The sequence below is a fragment of the Trachypithecus francoisi genome, unplaced genomic scaffold (genome assembly GCF_009764315.1).
Source record: "Trachypithecus francoisi isolate TF-2019V2 unplaced genomic scaffold, Tfra_2.0 Lachesis_group21, whole genome shotgun sequence".
NCBI lineage: Eukaryota > Metazoa > Chordata > Mammalia > Primates > Cercopithecidae > Trachypithecus > Trachypithecus francoisi.
Genome location: NW_022681467.1, coordinates 17,085,783 through 17,099,831, shown reverse-complemented (window position 1 = coordinate 17,099,831; position 14,049 = coordinate 17,085,783). Strand labels below are relative to the sequence as shown.

The 14,049-nt window shown below is 40.8% G+C and overlaps 1 protein-coding gene across 1 annotated transcript in view; it reads right to left on the bottom strand.

The window, feature by feature from the left end:
• Positions 1-766: 766 nt before the first annotated feature.
• PAK5 (p21 (RAC1) activated kinase 5) overlaps positions 767-14,049 on the bottom strand; it is a 319,035-nt gene continuing 305,752 nt past the window's right edge. The window contains 3 exon segments of the mRNA XM_033185622.1: positions 767-2,984; positions 5,880-6,014; positions 7,643-7,768. Coding sequence (XP_033041513.1) covers positions 2,829-2,984; positions 5,880-6,014; positions 7,643-7,768 — 417 coding nt within the window. The 3' untranslated portion in view covers positions 767-2,828.

The window sequence follows — 14,049 nt, the reverse complement described above, 5'->3', positions numbered from 1 at the left end:
TCACAATAGAAAAGACTTAGAACCAACCCAAATGTCCATCAATAATAGACTGGATAAAGAAAATGTGGCACATATACACCATGAAATACTACACAGCCATAAAAAAGATGAGTTCATGTACCTTGCAGGGACATGGATGAAGCTGGAAACCATCATTCTCAGCAAACTATCACAAGAGCAGAAAACCAAACACCGTATGTTCTCATTCATAAGTGGGAGTTGAACAATGAGAACACATGGACATAGGGAGGGGAACATCACACACTGGGGCCTGTGAGGGGGTGTGTGGTTAGGGGAGAGATAACACTAGAAGAAATACCTGCTGTAGGTGATGGGTTGATGGGTGCAGCAAGCCACCACGAGACACGTATACTTATATAACAAAACTGCACATACTGCACATGTCACCCAGAACTTAAAGTATAAAAAATAAATAAATTAATAATAATAAAAAAATCCCTCAGATCAGTTTTGCATCTTTGGAACAGGGAAGTAGAATGAGAGTCTTTAGCCCTGAACCTGGCTTTCCTTGAACTTGGCCTTCCAGAATTCAGTAATTTTTTTTTTCAGTAGTGGTATCGATATCACCATCTTACACTCTTTGCAATCTCTAGGGATGGATATATTTGTCTTTAGGTCATGTCATCACAATGTTACATACAACTTTGTACCAACTCATTTGCACTCCCTAATATCACAAAGAAATCATTCTTGGTTACCCAAGAAAATAAATTTGGGAAATCACTGTTTCCAATAACACAATGGGGAAAAGGCAAACATTTATTTTTATTTGCAAATGCAGTTTCTGCCAATAGTTAGTGCTCACAAAACCTTTTAAGCTACAGTAACTTTTGGTAAACTCAATGAACTTTAAAAAATACCTGATGGTAAGAAAATTACAGAAAAATTTCCATTACACTGTCGAAAATGTTTGGAATCCAAAATCCACTATTTTCTGCAATAGTTTTTAATGTTTGTTCTGGTTTAAAAAAGATTTTCTTTTTCTTTTCTTTCTACTTCTACATAGTCCTGGTCAAATTAATACAATCTGTCTCATGAATATTTAGGACTGCAATTTTCTGGATTTAGATTGTTTTTATTCTCACATATTTATATTAATACTTTAATATTTTACATAAAACATTGATTTGCTGTGTTTTATGAAGCAAATCATAGATCCTATTTATGGAGGCATTTCCAGTTTGAAGGAAAACTGAAAATCTAATCAGTAGAAGGTCATTTTATGCCTTTTTTTCCTTTTTAGCAGTAATAAATAATTAGCAACCTATTAATTACAAAAATTCTTAATTATGCTTAGAGCAACCAGAGCGTTATCACAAATTTAAATTCATATTTGTTACAGTATATGAAATAGTTAAGAAAAGCCTCTGTTTTTCCAGTTTGGTAACAAATGGCTTTTGTCTGATGCATAATTAATAGAAACTAATGATGACTATGTAGCTCTTCCAGAGTTTTAAAGGCAAATCTATATTGGCCTACAATTAACATGCAAATTCATCCAACAAGCAACACAAAATGTATTGTAGTAGTCATTCATTTTATCAACATTCAAGAAGATCTAGACAGCAGCACGACTCTCCTATGTCGGAAACACATTATAACATGGGCACAACTGAAGTCAGATCATACCTGGTAAAATACCCTCTTGCTAATTCGTCCTCTAGAGTCAGTTCAGACTTCCACCACGATACATGAACAATAGCGATTAATACTGTGGTACAAAGGTAAATACAGACAAGAGTTTGGTGTGCTAGCATACAGAGTTTTAAAAATGGTGACAAACGAAACCAAACGTCTTGCCCTGTTCTCTCCTCTCCCTTTGTGAGCCTGGAATTCTCATGGTCTCACTGAAACATTCTATTTTGGGAACTGAGTCCAATGATCCTAGCACTGAAATTGCTCCCTGGGAGGGAAATTCGGCCACAAGGGAACATTGTACCCATTTGAGAAAGGGCACTGAGGGAAACATTGTGGTGTGCAAAAAATGGTTTGCTACTAGAGGCGTTGATGGAAAACGTGATTTTTAAAAATATTTAGGTTTATCCCAAGGAGTGGTATACTGTGGCTCAAATTTTATTTCATTATTTTTGGTTGGATTAATGAAACGTGCACACTATCACCATCACTCTTAATTCTTCTTCCATCAAATAAGACACTTGTTAGGATAAGAAAGATATTTTACTAAAGCTGACGGTGATTGAGAGTCATTCAGTATTCAAAGTTCCTAAAGAATCATTGGTTCTCTTAAAGGGATAAAAAAGTAGGAAAGGCTTTGTTCAAACTCCTGCTAGTAAACAAGTATTACTTCAACTGATACAATGACTACATGACATCAAAGTACTATAAATTATCAAAACTATCGTACAGAAAAATTACAAATTCGTTGCAAAATACATTATACTGCTACCATTAAGAAAAAAGTGCTTTTTGTTTTCCTTTCTTTCTTTTTTGCCAGAAAAGTATTCTTTCAATATAGAAAATCCTACATGTTACCCTGCATGTGGCTAGGATATATCATAACGGAGTTTGTACTGAGTCCTTCTGATTTGCTGGATGAAGGGCTGAAAAATGTATTAATGACTTATTAAAGCCGTGCTCCAAATGACCACGCCAGCTGTCAGTGGAGAGATGCCTATTTAAGACAAAAGAAGATGCCCTGGTCTGTCGAACCCTGCCGGTCATCACACTGTCCCACCAATTGGCTGGTCTAGAATGCACAGGCCTTTTGCATGTTCTGTGTTTCCTTTTATTCTCCTGAATTATTCTCATGTCCTCATCTAGCTTTGCCACCTACACGAATCCTCTGCTCAGTGATGCCTGTATTGTCTCATGAGGGGGACGATGCAAGATGGTGGACCTGCTAGTTTTAAGAATGGATGTCCGAGGAGTTCCTGGGCCGTTGCTCTCTGAGAGGGCTCCCTCACCAACATCAGGTCTAGGAATCCCCGGAGCACTGAAGAAACCTGTGGAAACACACAGATACCAATCTGAGGACTAACACAGACACCTAACCCAGTCCCCAAAATGTTTTCCCCGTTCATCCTATCAACAACTTCAAATTCCAGAAAGTTATCTTAAGGAGAAAGATGTTATGAAAGCGAAAGCAGGTCTTGCCTTTAAAATTCCACTTTTTCCTTACCTTTTTCAAGTTTGAAATAATAGGTGTAAGTGATACATCAACTAAGAATGAAAACTTATTTACTAAATACAATAACAGTGGCAATCACAGCGATAAGAGCAGCTATTACAAAATGTTTAGTATGTGCAGGTGCTGGTCACACATGCTTGATGAAGTATAGTAAAAACAGGAAGCCGTTTTATTTTTCTAACTGCAACCACACAGGCTCTGTGAAATCCCTTTCTTTAAGAGAAACAAGCTCTTGTAAGGATATCTAACACATCTCATTATTTTTCTTTAAAGGTCTTGTAATTTACTTTTTAAAGCTATGTCTTACATTATGTATGTATTTAGAGATGAGGGCTCACTATGTTGCCCAGGCTCAAACTCCTGTGCTCAAGTGATCCTCCCACCTCAGCCTCCTGAGTAGCTGGGAGTACAAGCATGTGCCAGCATGCTCAAGTTCCTCTGCACAAATACTAAGCGTATGGCTCAATGGATTTTTTACATACATTTACCCCTATTTACTTTCCACTCCTATCAAGATATGGTCATTATTTTAATTTCTAATAGCATAACTTAGTTTTATTTACTTTTGTACTTTATCAAAATGGAGTCATATATTTGATTTCTTCTCCGTCTGGCTTCTTTCACTCAGCGTTGTATCTGTGAGATTCATCCCCAATGTGTGGCAAAAGTTATATCTTTTACATTACTGTGTAGTATTCATTGTCCAATTATACCACACATTATTTATCCCTTTGGGAAACAACCTTGGGCTGGTTTCCAGTTTTTTGAAACCATTAGGATTAAAGTTATTCTTGTACACGGTTTTGAAGAACATTGGCACTCATCTCATTGGGTATGAGACTATTTTCATATGATATATTTTTAGTCATTTTTTTTTTTTTTGAGGCATAGTCTCACTCTGTCACCCAGGGTGAAGTGCAGTGGCACAATCTTGGCTCACTGCAAGTTCCGCCTCCCAGGTTCACACCATTCTCCTGCCTCAGCCTCCTGAGTAGCTGGGACTACAGGCACCCGCCACCACACCCGGCTAATTTTTTGTATTTTTAGTAGAGACGGGGTTTCACCGTATTAGCCAGATGGTCTCGATCTCCTGACCTCATGATCCGCCCACCTCGGCCTCCCAAAGTGCTGGGACTAGAGGCGTAAGCCACCACGCCCAGCCACTTTTCATTATTTAAACTTAGTCCAATCTAGTAAAAATTTCAGTCTTTTTTTGTTGTTGTTTATGTTTTTGTAGGTCCACACAACCTATATGAGTGATTCCACTGGGGCTCTTCCCTAAGATTTAGGGGTGAGGAAGGAGGAGATATTACCATTGCAAACAATTCTCCTCCAAAAGGCAGCCACACACTCTCTTTTATCGTCATAAAATAGATAGGAGGAGAGGTGTGTATGGGGCCAGTGTTTATAGTAGTAGTCCTACAGAAATGCTCCTCTGAGCAAGTCCTGCGGAAATCTGGCAGCTCCTACAGTGGTGATTCTTGGATGAAGCATCATTATTTTCTGAGCTCGTCCTAACTGGCAATCCTTGGACAACAGGAAAGACTCCACTCAATCTCTTACAAGTATTATATTAACCATGACCTTCATTGCCCTGTACAATCTAGCTCCTGCCCATCTCTCCAACAAGGCCTACCTTTTTCCCCTTGCTCACTTTCCTCTGCAATATAGGCCTTCTTTCTTGGCTTAAGGCCTTTCCACTTGATGCTCCCCCTGCCTGGGACCTTTTTCTCCAAGATCTTTGCATGGCTTGTACCTTCTTCCTATTCAGGTCCCAGCTCTGTTGATCCCTCCCTAGAAATGGCTTCCTTCCCTCTTCAGCTTAAATCAGTGATATGGTTTGGCTCTGTGTCCCCACCCAAATCTCATCTCAAATTGTAATCCTCACATGTCAAGGTAGGGACTTGGTGGAAGGTAATTGGGTCATGGGGGCAGTTTCCCCCATGCTATTCTCAAGATAGTGAGAGAATTCTCATGAGAGCTGATAGTTTTATAAGTGTCTGGCATTTCCCCTGTGCTCTCTCTCTCTCCCCTGCCACCATGTAAGACATGCCTTGCTTTCCCTTCGCCTTCTGCCATGATTGTAAGTATCCTGAGGCCTCTCCAGCCATGTGGAACTGTGAGTCAATTAAACCTCTTTTATTTGTAAATTACTCAGTCTTGGGTATTTCTTTATAGTAGTGTAAAAACAGACTCACACAACCAACTTTCAATCCCTTCTCCTGCACACTCCATCACATCACAGTATGTTTTTCTTTCATAGTATGTACTATACTCTGAAATTATTTTATTTGTTTGTTTGTGGTTTATTATTTGTTTCCCCAATTAGAATGCAGAGTCTACAGAGTCAGAAAATCTGGGGTCATGCACGGCGATGTCCCAAGCTATTAGATGTCCCCAGCATGTAATAGATGCTGAATGAATGAGTATGGCATAGAGCACCTGATTTACTCTTCAAACCAACCCTTTGGGATAGAGGACAATTGTAACCCATTTTATAGATGAAGAACTTTGGGGTAGGAAAGGCTGAGTCACTTGCCCAGTAAAAGAACAGAAGAACAGAGATTCAAACCTAAGTGACTAGTTCCAAAGCCCATGCCCATAAACCAGGATCTCCCTGCTGGATGTGGTAAGTCAGTCTTAAAAACCAGAGAGAGATGGAAAAATCCAAAAACCATTCTGCACTTCAGCAATAGCTGCTGCTTCTCACCTTGTGTAGGTCCTTCACTCTTGGAGGTAAACTGTCCCGGATCCTCCGCATCGCCTGGAGGGGAGGCTCGTTGAAGTAGGGGGGCTCACCATCGATCATTTCTATCACCATGATCCCAAGGGACCAGATGTCCACCTGTTGGGCACATCCCACTGGTTATCTCGGGCAAGGAGAACATTCTGAAACATCAAGTGCGTCCACAGAACCCAAGAGGTTCATACTTATTCACAAATGAATATGGTATTTGTAACCTCTCAACATTTACAATACAGATTTATAGGCTAAACTGCTGGGTAACGGAGTTTTTGCTAACAATCTTTGCCTTTTATGGACAACTTCAGTGAGGGTTCCACCCTTCAGACATAAATGAATATCTTAACCTTTTAAAGTTTAGCACTTTAATTTTTACTCTGTAAACTTTAGTAGTTAACTGTCTATTAGGGCAGATGAGAAAATCTTCCAGTTTAATGCTATGAAAATGGAGAAGAAGGTTGTATTTAAACCATAAACAAATAAGAAAGTTTTGACATATTTGTAACAAACTGCAAAGGGCTACCTTGCAGGAAGCAGAATATATTCTGAATGTTTTATTAATTAGATTTTAAAATAGTTCTTTTCTCCCCTACTTGGGGATTTCCTCCCCCTACCTTTTATTATCATTTCAAAACAGCATGCACAAAACCTCGCTTTACAAAAGCATTTTCAGGGATTGGAGAAAAGAAAAGGAAGAGATGACAAGCAATTAGTAAAGAATGGGAAGTCAGGACAATGAGGAGCCATCACTGTGCTATAAACTCCCAGTTCCACTCACTTCCCCATTAGGGCCTCTTTATACTTCTTATCTGATGGATGTATTGCTATTATTACCACTTGCAGTGACCTTCACTGAGAATTTATCTCTCAGGACCACAGTGAGAAAAACAAGTTGAGGACTCACCCAAGGTCAAGCAAACAAGAGAAAGGGAAAGATTCTGCTGTAACTTATGCTGATGTCCTTAGTTCATTGCCATGTCTTCTCATGCTTCTCTTCTCCCAGAATCACCATCCACACCACAAAGTGTGGAAACACTATGGCTAGCCGAAGCATACCCCTTGGCTTCCACCTGTATGTAGCCTTATGTGCCTCTGAGCTTCCACGCATGCTATTACCTCCCAAGAAGGCCCTTCCTCTACTCCCTCTGACCCTGCATTTTCACACTTCCAGGCCCTACCCCTTAAAAGATTATGAGTGATTATTTTCATTCCAGTGGAAACAGAAATTGTGCCATATTTTTGACAATGAGTCACATACTATTTTTTTCCTATAAGAAACCACTGTGTAGGTCCTTCACTGTGAGATGTAAACTGTATTGAAAACAGTTGCTCATTTAAATATCACCTGTTTTGTGGTACTTTCTTTGATCCTCTTTCCTTCCTCTGAATCCTCATGCCTGTCATCTGCATGTCTCCAGCCACTTTGCAAGTTGCATTGCCTTGCTTTGTGTGTGCCTGCTACTGAGAGTGGGATCACAGTTGGAGTGACTTTTCCACAGTGTCCACTGTAGGACTGCAATAAAGAGCCCTTGGATAAATACTGCAGTGGTCTACCCCAGGGGTGGCCAGGCTCCCTCCTGCCACAGCTTACATCTGTGCCTCATCTAGTGAGTGGGGATCCAATGTGGAGTCAAAAGTCATTGCCACCATCTCCTGTGGTCACCAACTATCTCAGAACCCTGTGCCTGTCCCAGTCCTGCCACTCCTGACTATGACTGTGACCCCCTTACCTCTGTCCCATAAGGTAGCCTAGAAATCACCTCAGGGGCCATCCAGTAGGGAGTGCCAACCAATGATTTCCTCTTCGGCACCTCTTTGGAAACTTGAGCACAGAAACCAAAATCAGATAACTTTATCTGAAAAGGAAAGGAATGCAACAAACTAGCAATTTTAAAACAATGTCTGCTAGACATGAAAATACAAACACAGAGAGTTTCAAATTTAAAACAAAGCAGTCTCATCAACAGGCCTTGGACATATCAGGGGAGGGACTGTCAGACCCTTTTATTGGAAAGTCATGGTCCATTTTAATGGAGAAAGTTCTCCTGGGCCCACCAGGATCAACTTCCAAATGTCTAAACTCCCACTGCCTACATTACTTCTATAAAATGATGAAACAAAAACAAAAAACTTTACGAATTAAATACACCACAAACAACAAATTTGTTACATCTCAAGCCCACAAGTTTAACGTAATGTAACAGATGATGCTTTCATATATGTAAATTGCTATTCTCAATGTGAATTTTGAACAAACTGATAACATTTAGTTTCCTTTGAGTTGAGCACATTCAGATTTCTATGTACCATGAGGCAAATCAAAGAACCATCTCTTTTCTATATTTGAAATATTGCAAGGCCTTTGTTTATCCAGGATGTGGAAATGTCACTTTTAGTATTGGATCCCCTTCCCTTTTTGGTTTGATACTTTGTCCATGACAGTTGAAGCTACCACGGTGAACATCAATGGAAGTGGAAACACAGGCATAGAAACTGGGTGTCAGCACTTGGTTGTAAGGGGTTTAAGGTGGTCATCCTAAGGGCTCAGTGTATATACATGTTATTTACCTTAGATATCATCAAGGAGAAAAAAAGACTTGGAAATTTCTTTCCCAGAGCTCATGTACTCTTAAGAACATACTGCACAGTTAGGCACCCTGCTGGTTTATGAATTCTAGATGACCAGGATTCAGTTTATTTCTGGAAGCCATAATTTCTAATCATGATGACCTGGTCTGAACTTCAAACAGCCTTATGAAAGAGATATCAAAGAGCCACTTAGAGTTGTTGGTGATAATAGAACACAAAAGGAAACAATGGTTCAGAATGACCATTTGAAGTTAAAAAATTTTTTAAAATCCATAGTACAGTCTCCAAGGTATGAATTCTCTCTTAATTCTCTTCACACCTCCCTGAACTTACTCTTTCAACCTTTCTTTTCCCTGGCTCTACCTCTGCCATCCGCCTCTTAAATATTAGGGTTCCCTAGGGTTCTGGTTTCCTCTCTCACATCTTCTCTTCTTAGATTCTCTTACTGGATACTCTTTTTCTTTCTATGCTTAGTTCAGACCTCTCTCCTCCATTCAAAACCTGTATTTCCAACTAGTATATATTTCTATATGGATGACCACAAGTACTTCCAAACTCAGAATCTCTCTCTGCTCCAAAACCTGACCCCTTTTCCATCAATCCTGTTCTAGTGAATGACACCAACATCCACCAACATCTATCCATGAAAATCATCCTTGACCCTTCTCTCCATCTCGCTCCAAGTCTTCCTGGTTAGAGTTTTAAAAAAAAACTATCTTTGTAGCTTCAGGACCCACGATAGTGCTTGGCCCATGATAGGTTTTCAAAATCAAAATTGTTGCATGAATTGATGAGCCTCAATCATAAGAAGTGAAAGAGGCCTCTGCAAATGAAGAACAAGTGCATTAATATATTATAAAGATCAGGATTCAGCAGGGAGTTCTGAACCAAAGGCAAGATTCCCCCCGCCACACATGTTATTACGGTAATTTCCAAACATACAGCAAAGCTGAAAGAATTACAGAGTGAACATCCCTATATGCATGAGTAGATTTTATAATTATTAATGTTTTTCTGTGTGGGCTTTATCATACACCTATCTCTCTATTCATCCATCTAATCATCTAATTTTTGATGCATTTCAAACTGAATTGCTGACAGCAGTACACCTCACTCCTAATTGAGCATTAACTGGAGTTCAATGTGTGTGTGTTTTTTTAACAGTTTAAAATTTTACATAGAGTGAAATGTACATGCTTTAGGTTTATCATGTGATGAGGTTTGACCTACTATCAAGATCTGGGCAACACCATCACTAGGGCACGGATGAGAGAGGGTCCTTGGGATATGAGTGGTAGTCAAACCCTTGAAGGGCCATAGCATGAGAAAACAAGACAGTCAAATATGAAATACTGGGCACCCGGGGTGACTGAAATTGAAGCATTACTGGAGACTGAAGAGAAAGACATCAAGAAATCAGAAACAATGGAGAATAAATTAGGAAAGCCAAGGTGGGGATAGCAGCAGCTAGGACACAACAGGGGGATGAAACCAGGTAAGAACTGAGAGTCACTGTTGTGCTCGGCAATGAGGGCATCCCTAGTAGCCTCTAGTTTCAGGTTGAGTCGGGGTGGAATACAGAGAGTAGTCAGGTAGATCTCAGTCGGACTGCTTTTCAAGAAATGAGATGTATTTTACAGATAGAAGATATCCAGCAGTTATAAATGTGGTGAATATGATAATGACGACAATGATAATTATCACTATTTTCTAGAGTGGGTTGAATGTCTCCCAGAATTCACACCCAATCAAACCACAGAATGTGATCTTATTTGGAAAAGAGTCTTTGCAGGTCTAATTAGTGAAGGTGAGGTCATACTGGATTGGGGACAGGCCCTAAATCCCAAGACTGATATAGAAATAGGAGAGGACACACAGACACATAGATAAGAAGACCATGTGAAGGTAAAGCAGAGACTGGAGGGATGAGTTTACAAGCCAAGCAACACTGAGGATTGCCACAACCACCAGAAACCAGGAGAAATGTATATAAAGCTTCTTCCTCAGAGCCTCCAGAAGGAATCAACACTGCCCGCATCTTGATTTTGGACCTCTGGACTCTTGAACCTTGAGAATACATTTCATGCAGAGAGAAGAAAATGCTACTCAATTGGTAGCAATTTGTTATAGCAGTCCTGGGAAATGAATACACTCACTGAGCTCTTACTACCTGCCAGGTAACACTATAAACACTTTACATGTATTATCTCATTTGACTGCTCCCAAGAAACTAACAAGGTAGGAAATATTATTATCTCAATTTTCCAGAGAAGTAAGCCAAAACACAGAAGTGCTTAGGCCACTTTGCCAAGGAGCTACAGAGCTAGTAACGGAAAGAGCCAGGATTCAGGAATTTAATCACCACTCTGTACTGAAGAGCAAAGTTACAGGCTGAAAGAAGGGAGTTACTGGAGTGGTAGATGTTGAAGAAAGAGGAGAGAGTGAGGGAAACTGATGGTAGGGTTTTTAAAGCATCCCTGTAGGAGTGATGGGACGGGATCCAGGGTCTTGCTATTTAAAGCATCATCTTCATCAATAGCAGCAGCTGCAATGTCACCTGGGAGCTTGTTAGATTTGCAGAACCTCAGGCCCCATCACAAACCTGCTGAAGTCACAGTTTCCACTTTAACAAGATCCCCAGGCCATTGGTGTACACATTATAGCTTGAGTCATAGGAGATCACAGTTACAGTTCGGCCAAGAAACAGAAGAGGAAGGAGGTCACACGGACAGGTGGGGATGAAGGGGCATTTGTTTGCACAGAGTCTAATCTCTTTAGCATTCTGACAAAAGCCTTAACATTTTCACCACACTGTCTTCCTACTCTGAGCTAAACATACTACAGTCCACCTGAACAGCTTTTAAAGTCCTCTGTAATCTGGTGCCTTTTCACATAGCCAACCTCATTCCTCATGGCTTTCTGCACACAGTAAAACCATTCTTAGGGACCAGAGCTGTTCCTAGAATGTAGGATTTCCAGTGCTAAAACCCGGAAAGTTCTGTGCAAATCAGAAAGAGGTGGTCACCTTATGGTTCATTCCCAACTCTGAGTTTTCGTTGATGGTTTTTTCTTGCATATTCAACTCTCAGGCATACATCAAGGGCTTTATCAACTCTAACATTCTCCAGAACTCTTCTCAGGAGCCCATGTTGATCTCTCTCCTTTCCAAATTCAGAGAATTTGGCATGCACTCAATCCTGAACTGTTTTCTGGTGCTGATTTTCCGCCTCTAGCTAGAGATGACATTCCTTGGGGACAACAACTCTGCTTTCTGATTGCAGAGCCTTACTGTGTTCCTTAAGAGCTGGGCAAACAAACAGTAGAAACTCAGAAAACACATGCTACTAGATTTATTTTATATTGACACATGTACATAGTAGTACACCAGGTGACAGAAGACACACTGAAGCTCTTTCTGAAAACATCTGAAGCATACTGAAGATAGCTTTCCTTAGAATCAAAGTTGGAACACAGATTAAATGAAAGTAACATTTTGGAAATAATTTTATTTTATTTTATTTTTTTGAGATGGAGTCTCGCTCTGTCGCCCAGGCTGGAGTGCAGTGGCGCGATCTTGGTTCACTGCAAGCTCCGCCTCCCGGGTCTACGCCATTCTCCTGCCTCAGCCTCCCGAGTAGCTGGGACTACAGGCGCCGTCACCTCGCCCCACTAGTTTTTTTGTATTTTTTTAGTAGAGACGGGGTTTCACCGTATTAGCCAGGATGGTCTCGATCTCCTGACCTCGTGATCCGCCCGTCTCAGCCTCCCAAAGTGCTGGGATTACAGGCGTGAGCCACCGCGCCCGGCCATTTTGGAAATTATTAATGTGATTTTTTTTCATTTCCTTGTTCATGATATTCTCACTAATTGTCTTAAGGCCAGTGATTTGGACCAATGGTGGTATGATTTGAATTGGAAGGGATTAGATTTTTCGTGAAGAAATGCTAGAGAAAGCTAGTTTAGTAGAGAGGTGATATTCACAATTTCTTATCAAGAATCAATCCCAGAGGACTCAGATCATAGAATTCCACATGTGTATGAAAAAAGAGGGTCTCGTGGTCATGATACCTGGTTCATAATCCTTGGTGCCCTATTATAAGAGGAGTTGATAATGCATAGAAGTAAAAATACTACAGTCCACCCCTTGTAGTCTGCGATAATTTACAGAAGGGGAGAAAGAGGAGTGATGTTGACTATGTCAGGTCCTGACCTCCTTATGATATATCACTTTTCTTCACTCCAAGCAGATGGTGGTGGGCTTTGGAAATACCTGTGTTGCATACATTCCCATACAAATAAGGGAGAGGAGAAGCCCCACAAGCATGGGTTCAGAGGTGATATTCAAAATATTCAATAACCAGATTAAGGTAGGCTAATTGGAACCTAGATAGAAAGTCAAGCAAAGTCCTAGAGTTACCCTGGGAAGGATTACCATTTTTAATGAGGTGAGGAGGGTCTTGGGAAGGGGCTGGAGTAATGGGGGATAGTCTAAGGACTTAAAGCAGTGGCTGTCAACAATTAGCACGAAAAGCTTGCAATATTTAAAAAACGGGTGTAGACCTGCTAGTAAAACTGACTGAACAACAGCCTTGGCCACACCCAGTGTGAAAGGAAAATTAAAAACTCAGGACCCCAGTTCACTCTGCCAAGAGGAAAAATTAAACTAAAAGCTGAGTCCTGCAAGAAGCTGCAGGACTTCTGTTTTGTTTCTAAGTAGACAGCTACAGGTCATATTGTAAATATCTTCACAGGTAGTGACTCTATGTTCACATTATATTCTGTAAAGTGCCAATTTGCTGAGCATGAGATCAATACATAATTGACAGTTCTCCTACCTGCTCCTTTTCTCTTGCAACAAGTGGATGACCATACCCTCCCTCTTTCCCCTCCAGTCCACGTTTCCCTTTTCCCTCAAATTCATCTTTGGAGAAAGGCACAGACCACAGACAGTTTCTATGAATCCATGTTTTTGTTTTTTTTTTTTTCTTCTGGACATGTTCTTAACCTTGGCAAAATAAACTTCTAAATTGATTGACACCTGTCTCAGATACTGTTTCATTTTATATCAGCATGTAAAATGTACTCCATGGAGACACGGTACAATAGTGTGGGTGGACATGAGCTTGCGGCAGTGCTACTGGCTTCCATGGCCTGTGTGGGATGTGCAGGGGTTCAGAGGTTCCTCCAAATCTCAGTGAGGGAATGGGAAGGGTCTGGCACAAGCCTGTGGTTGGGACAAGGAGGCAGCCTGTAGGGCACCTTTCAACCCGTGAGTGAAGAGGTTGTGACTGTGAAGTAGAGCAGAGGCGTGCCCCTGGACAGCCCAGATAGGACCAGTCAATCGTGCTACCTGGTCACCAGTCCAGGTAGCAGGAGAGTCCAGTGACAGCAAGGCAGGGAGAAGAAAGGACAAGAAGATGCTTCTTATCTCCTTCACCCTGAGGTTCCATGAGCCATGCTTGTCTCTCCTTCACCCGCGTTCCATCCTGGGAATAAGTGATGGTGGAGAGGAGAGGAGGGATTAGGTGGTGGTTAAATCTGAAAGACT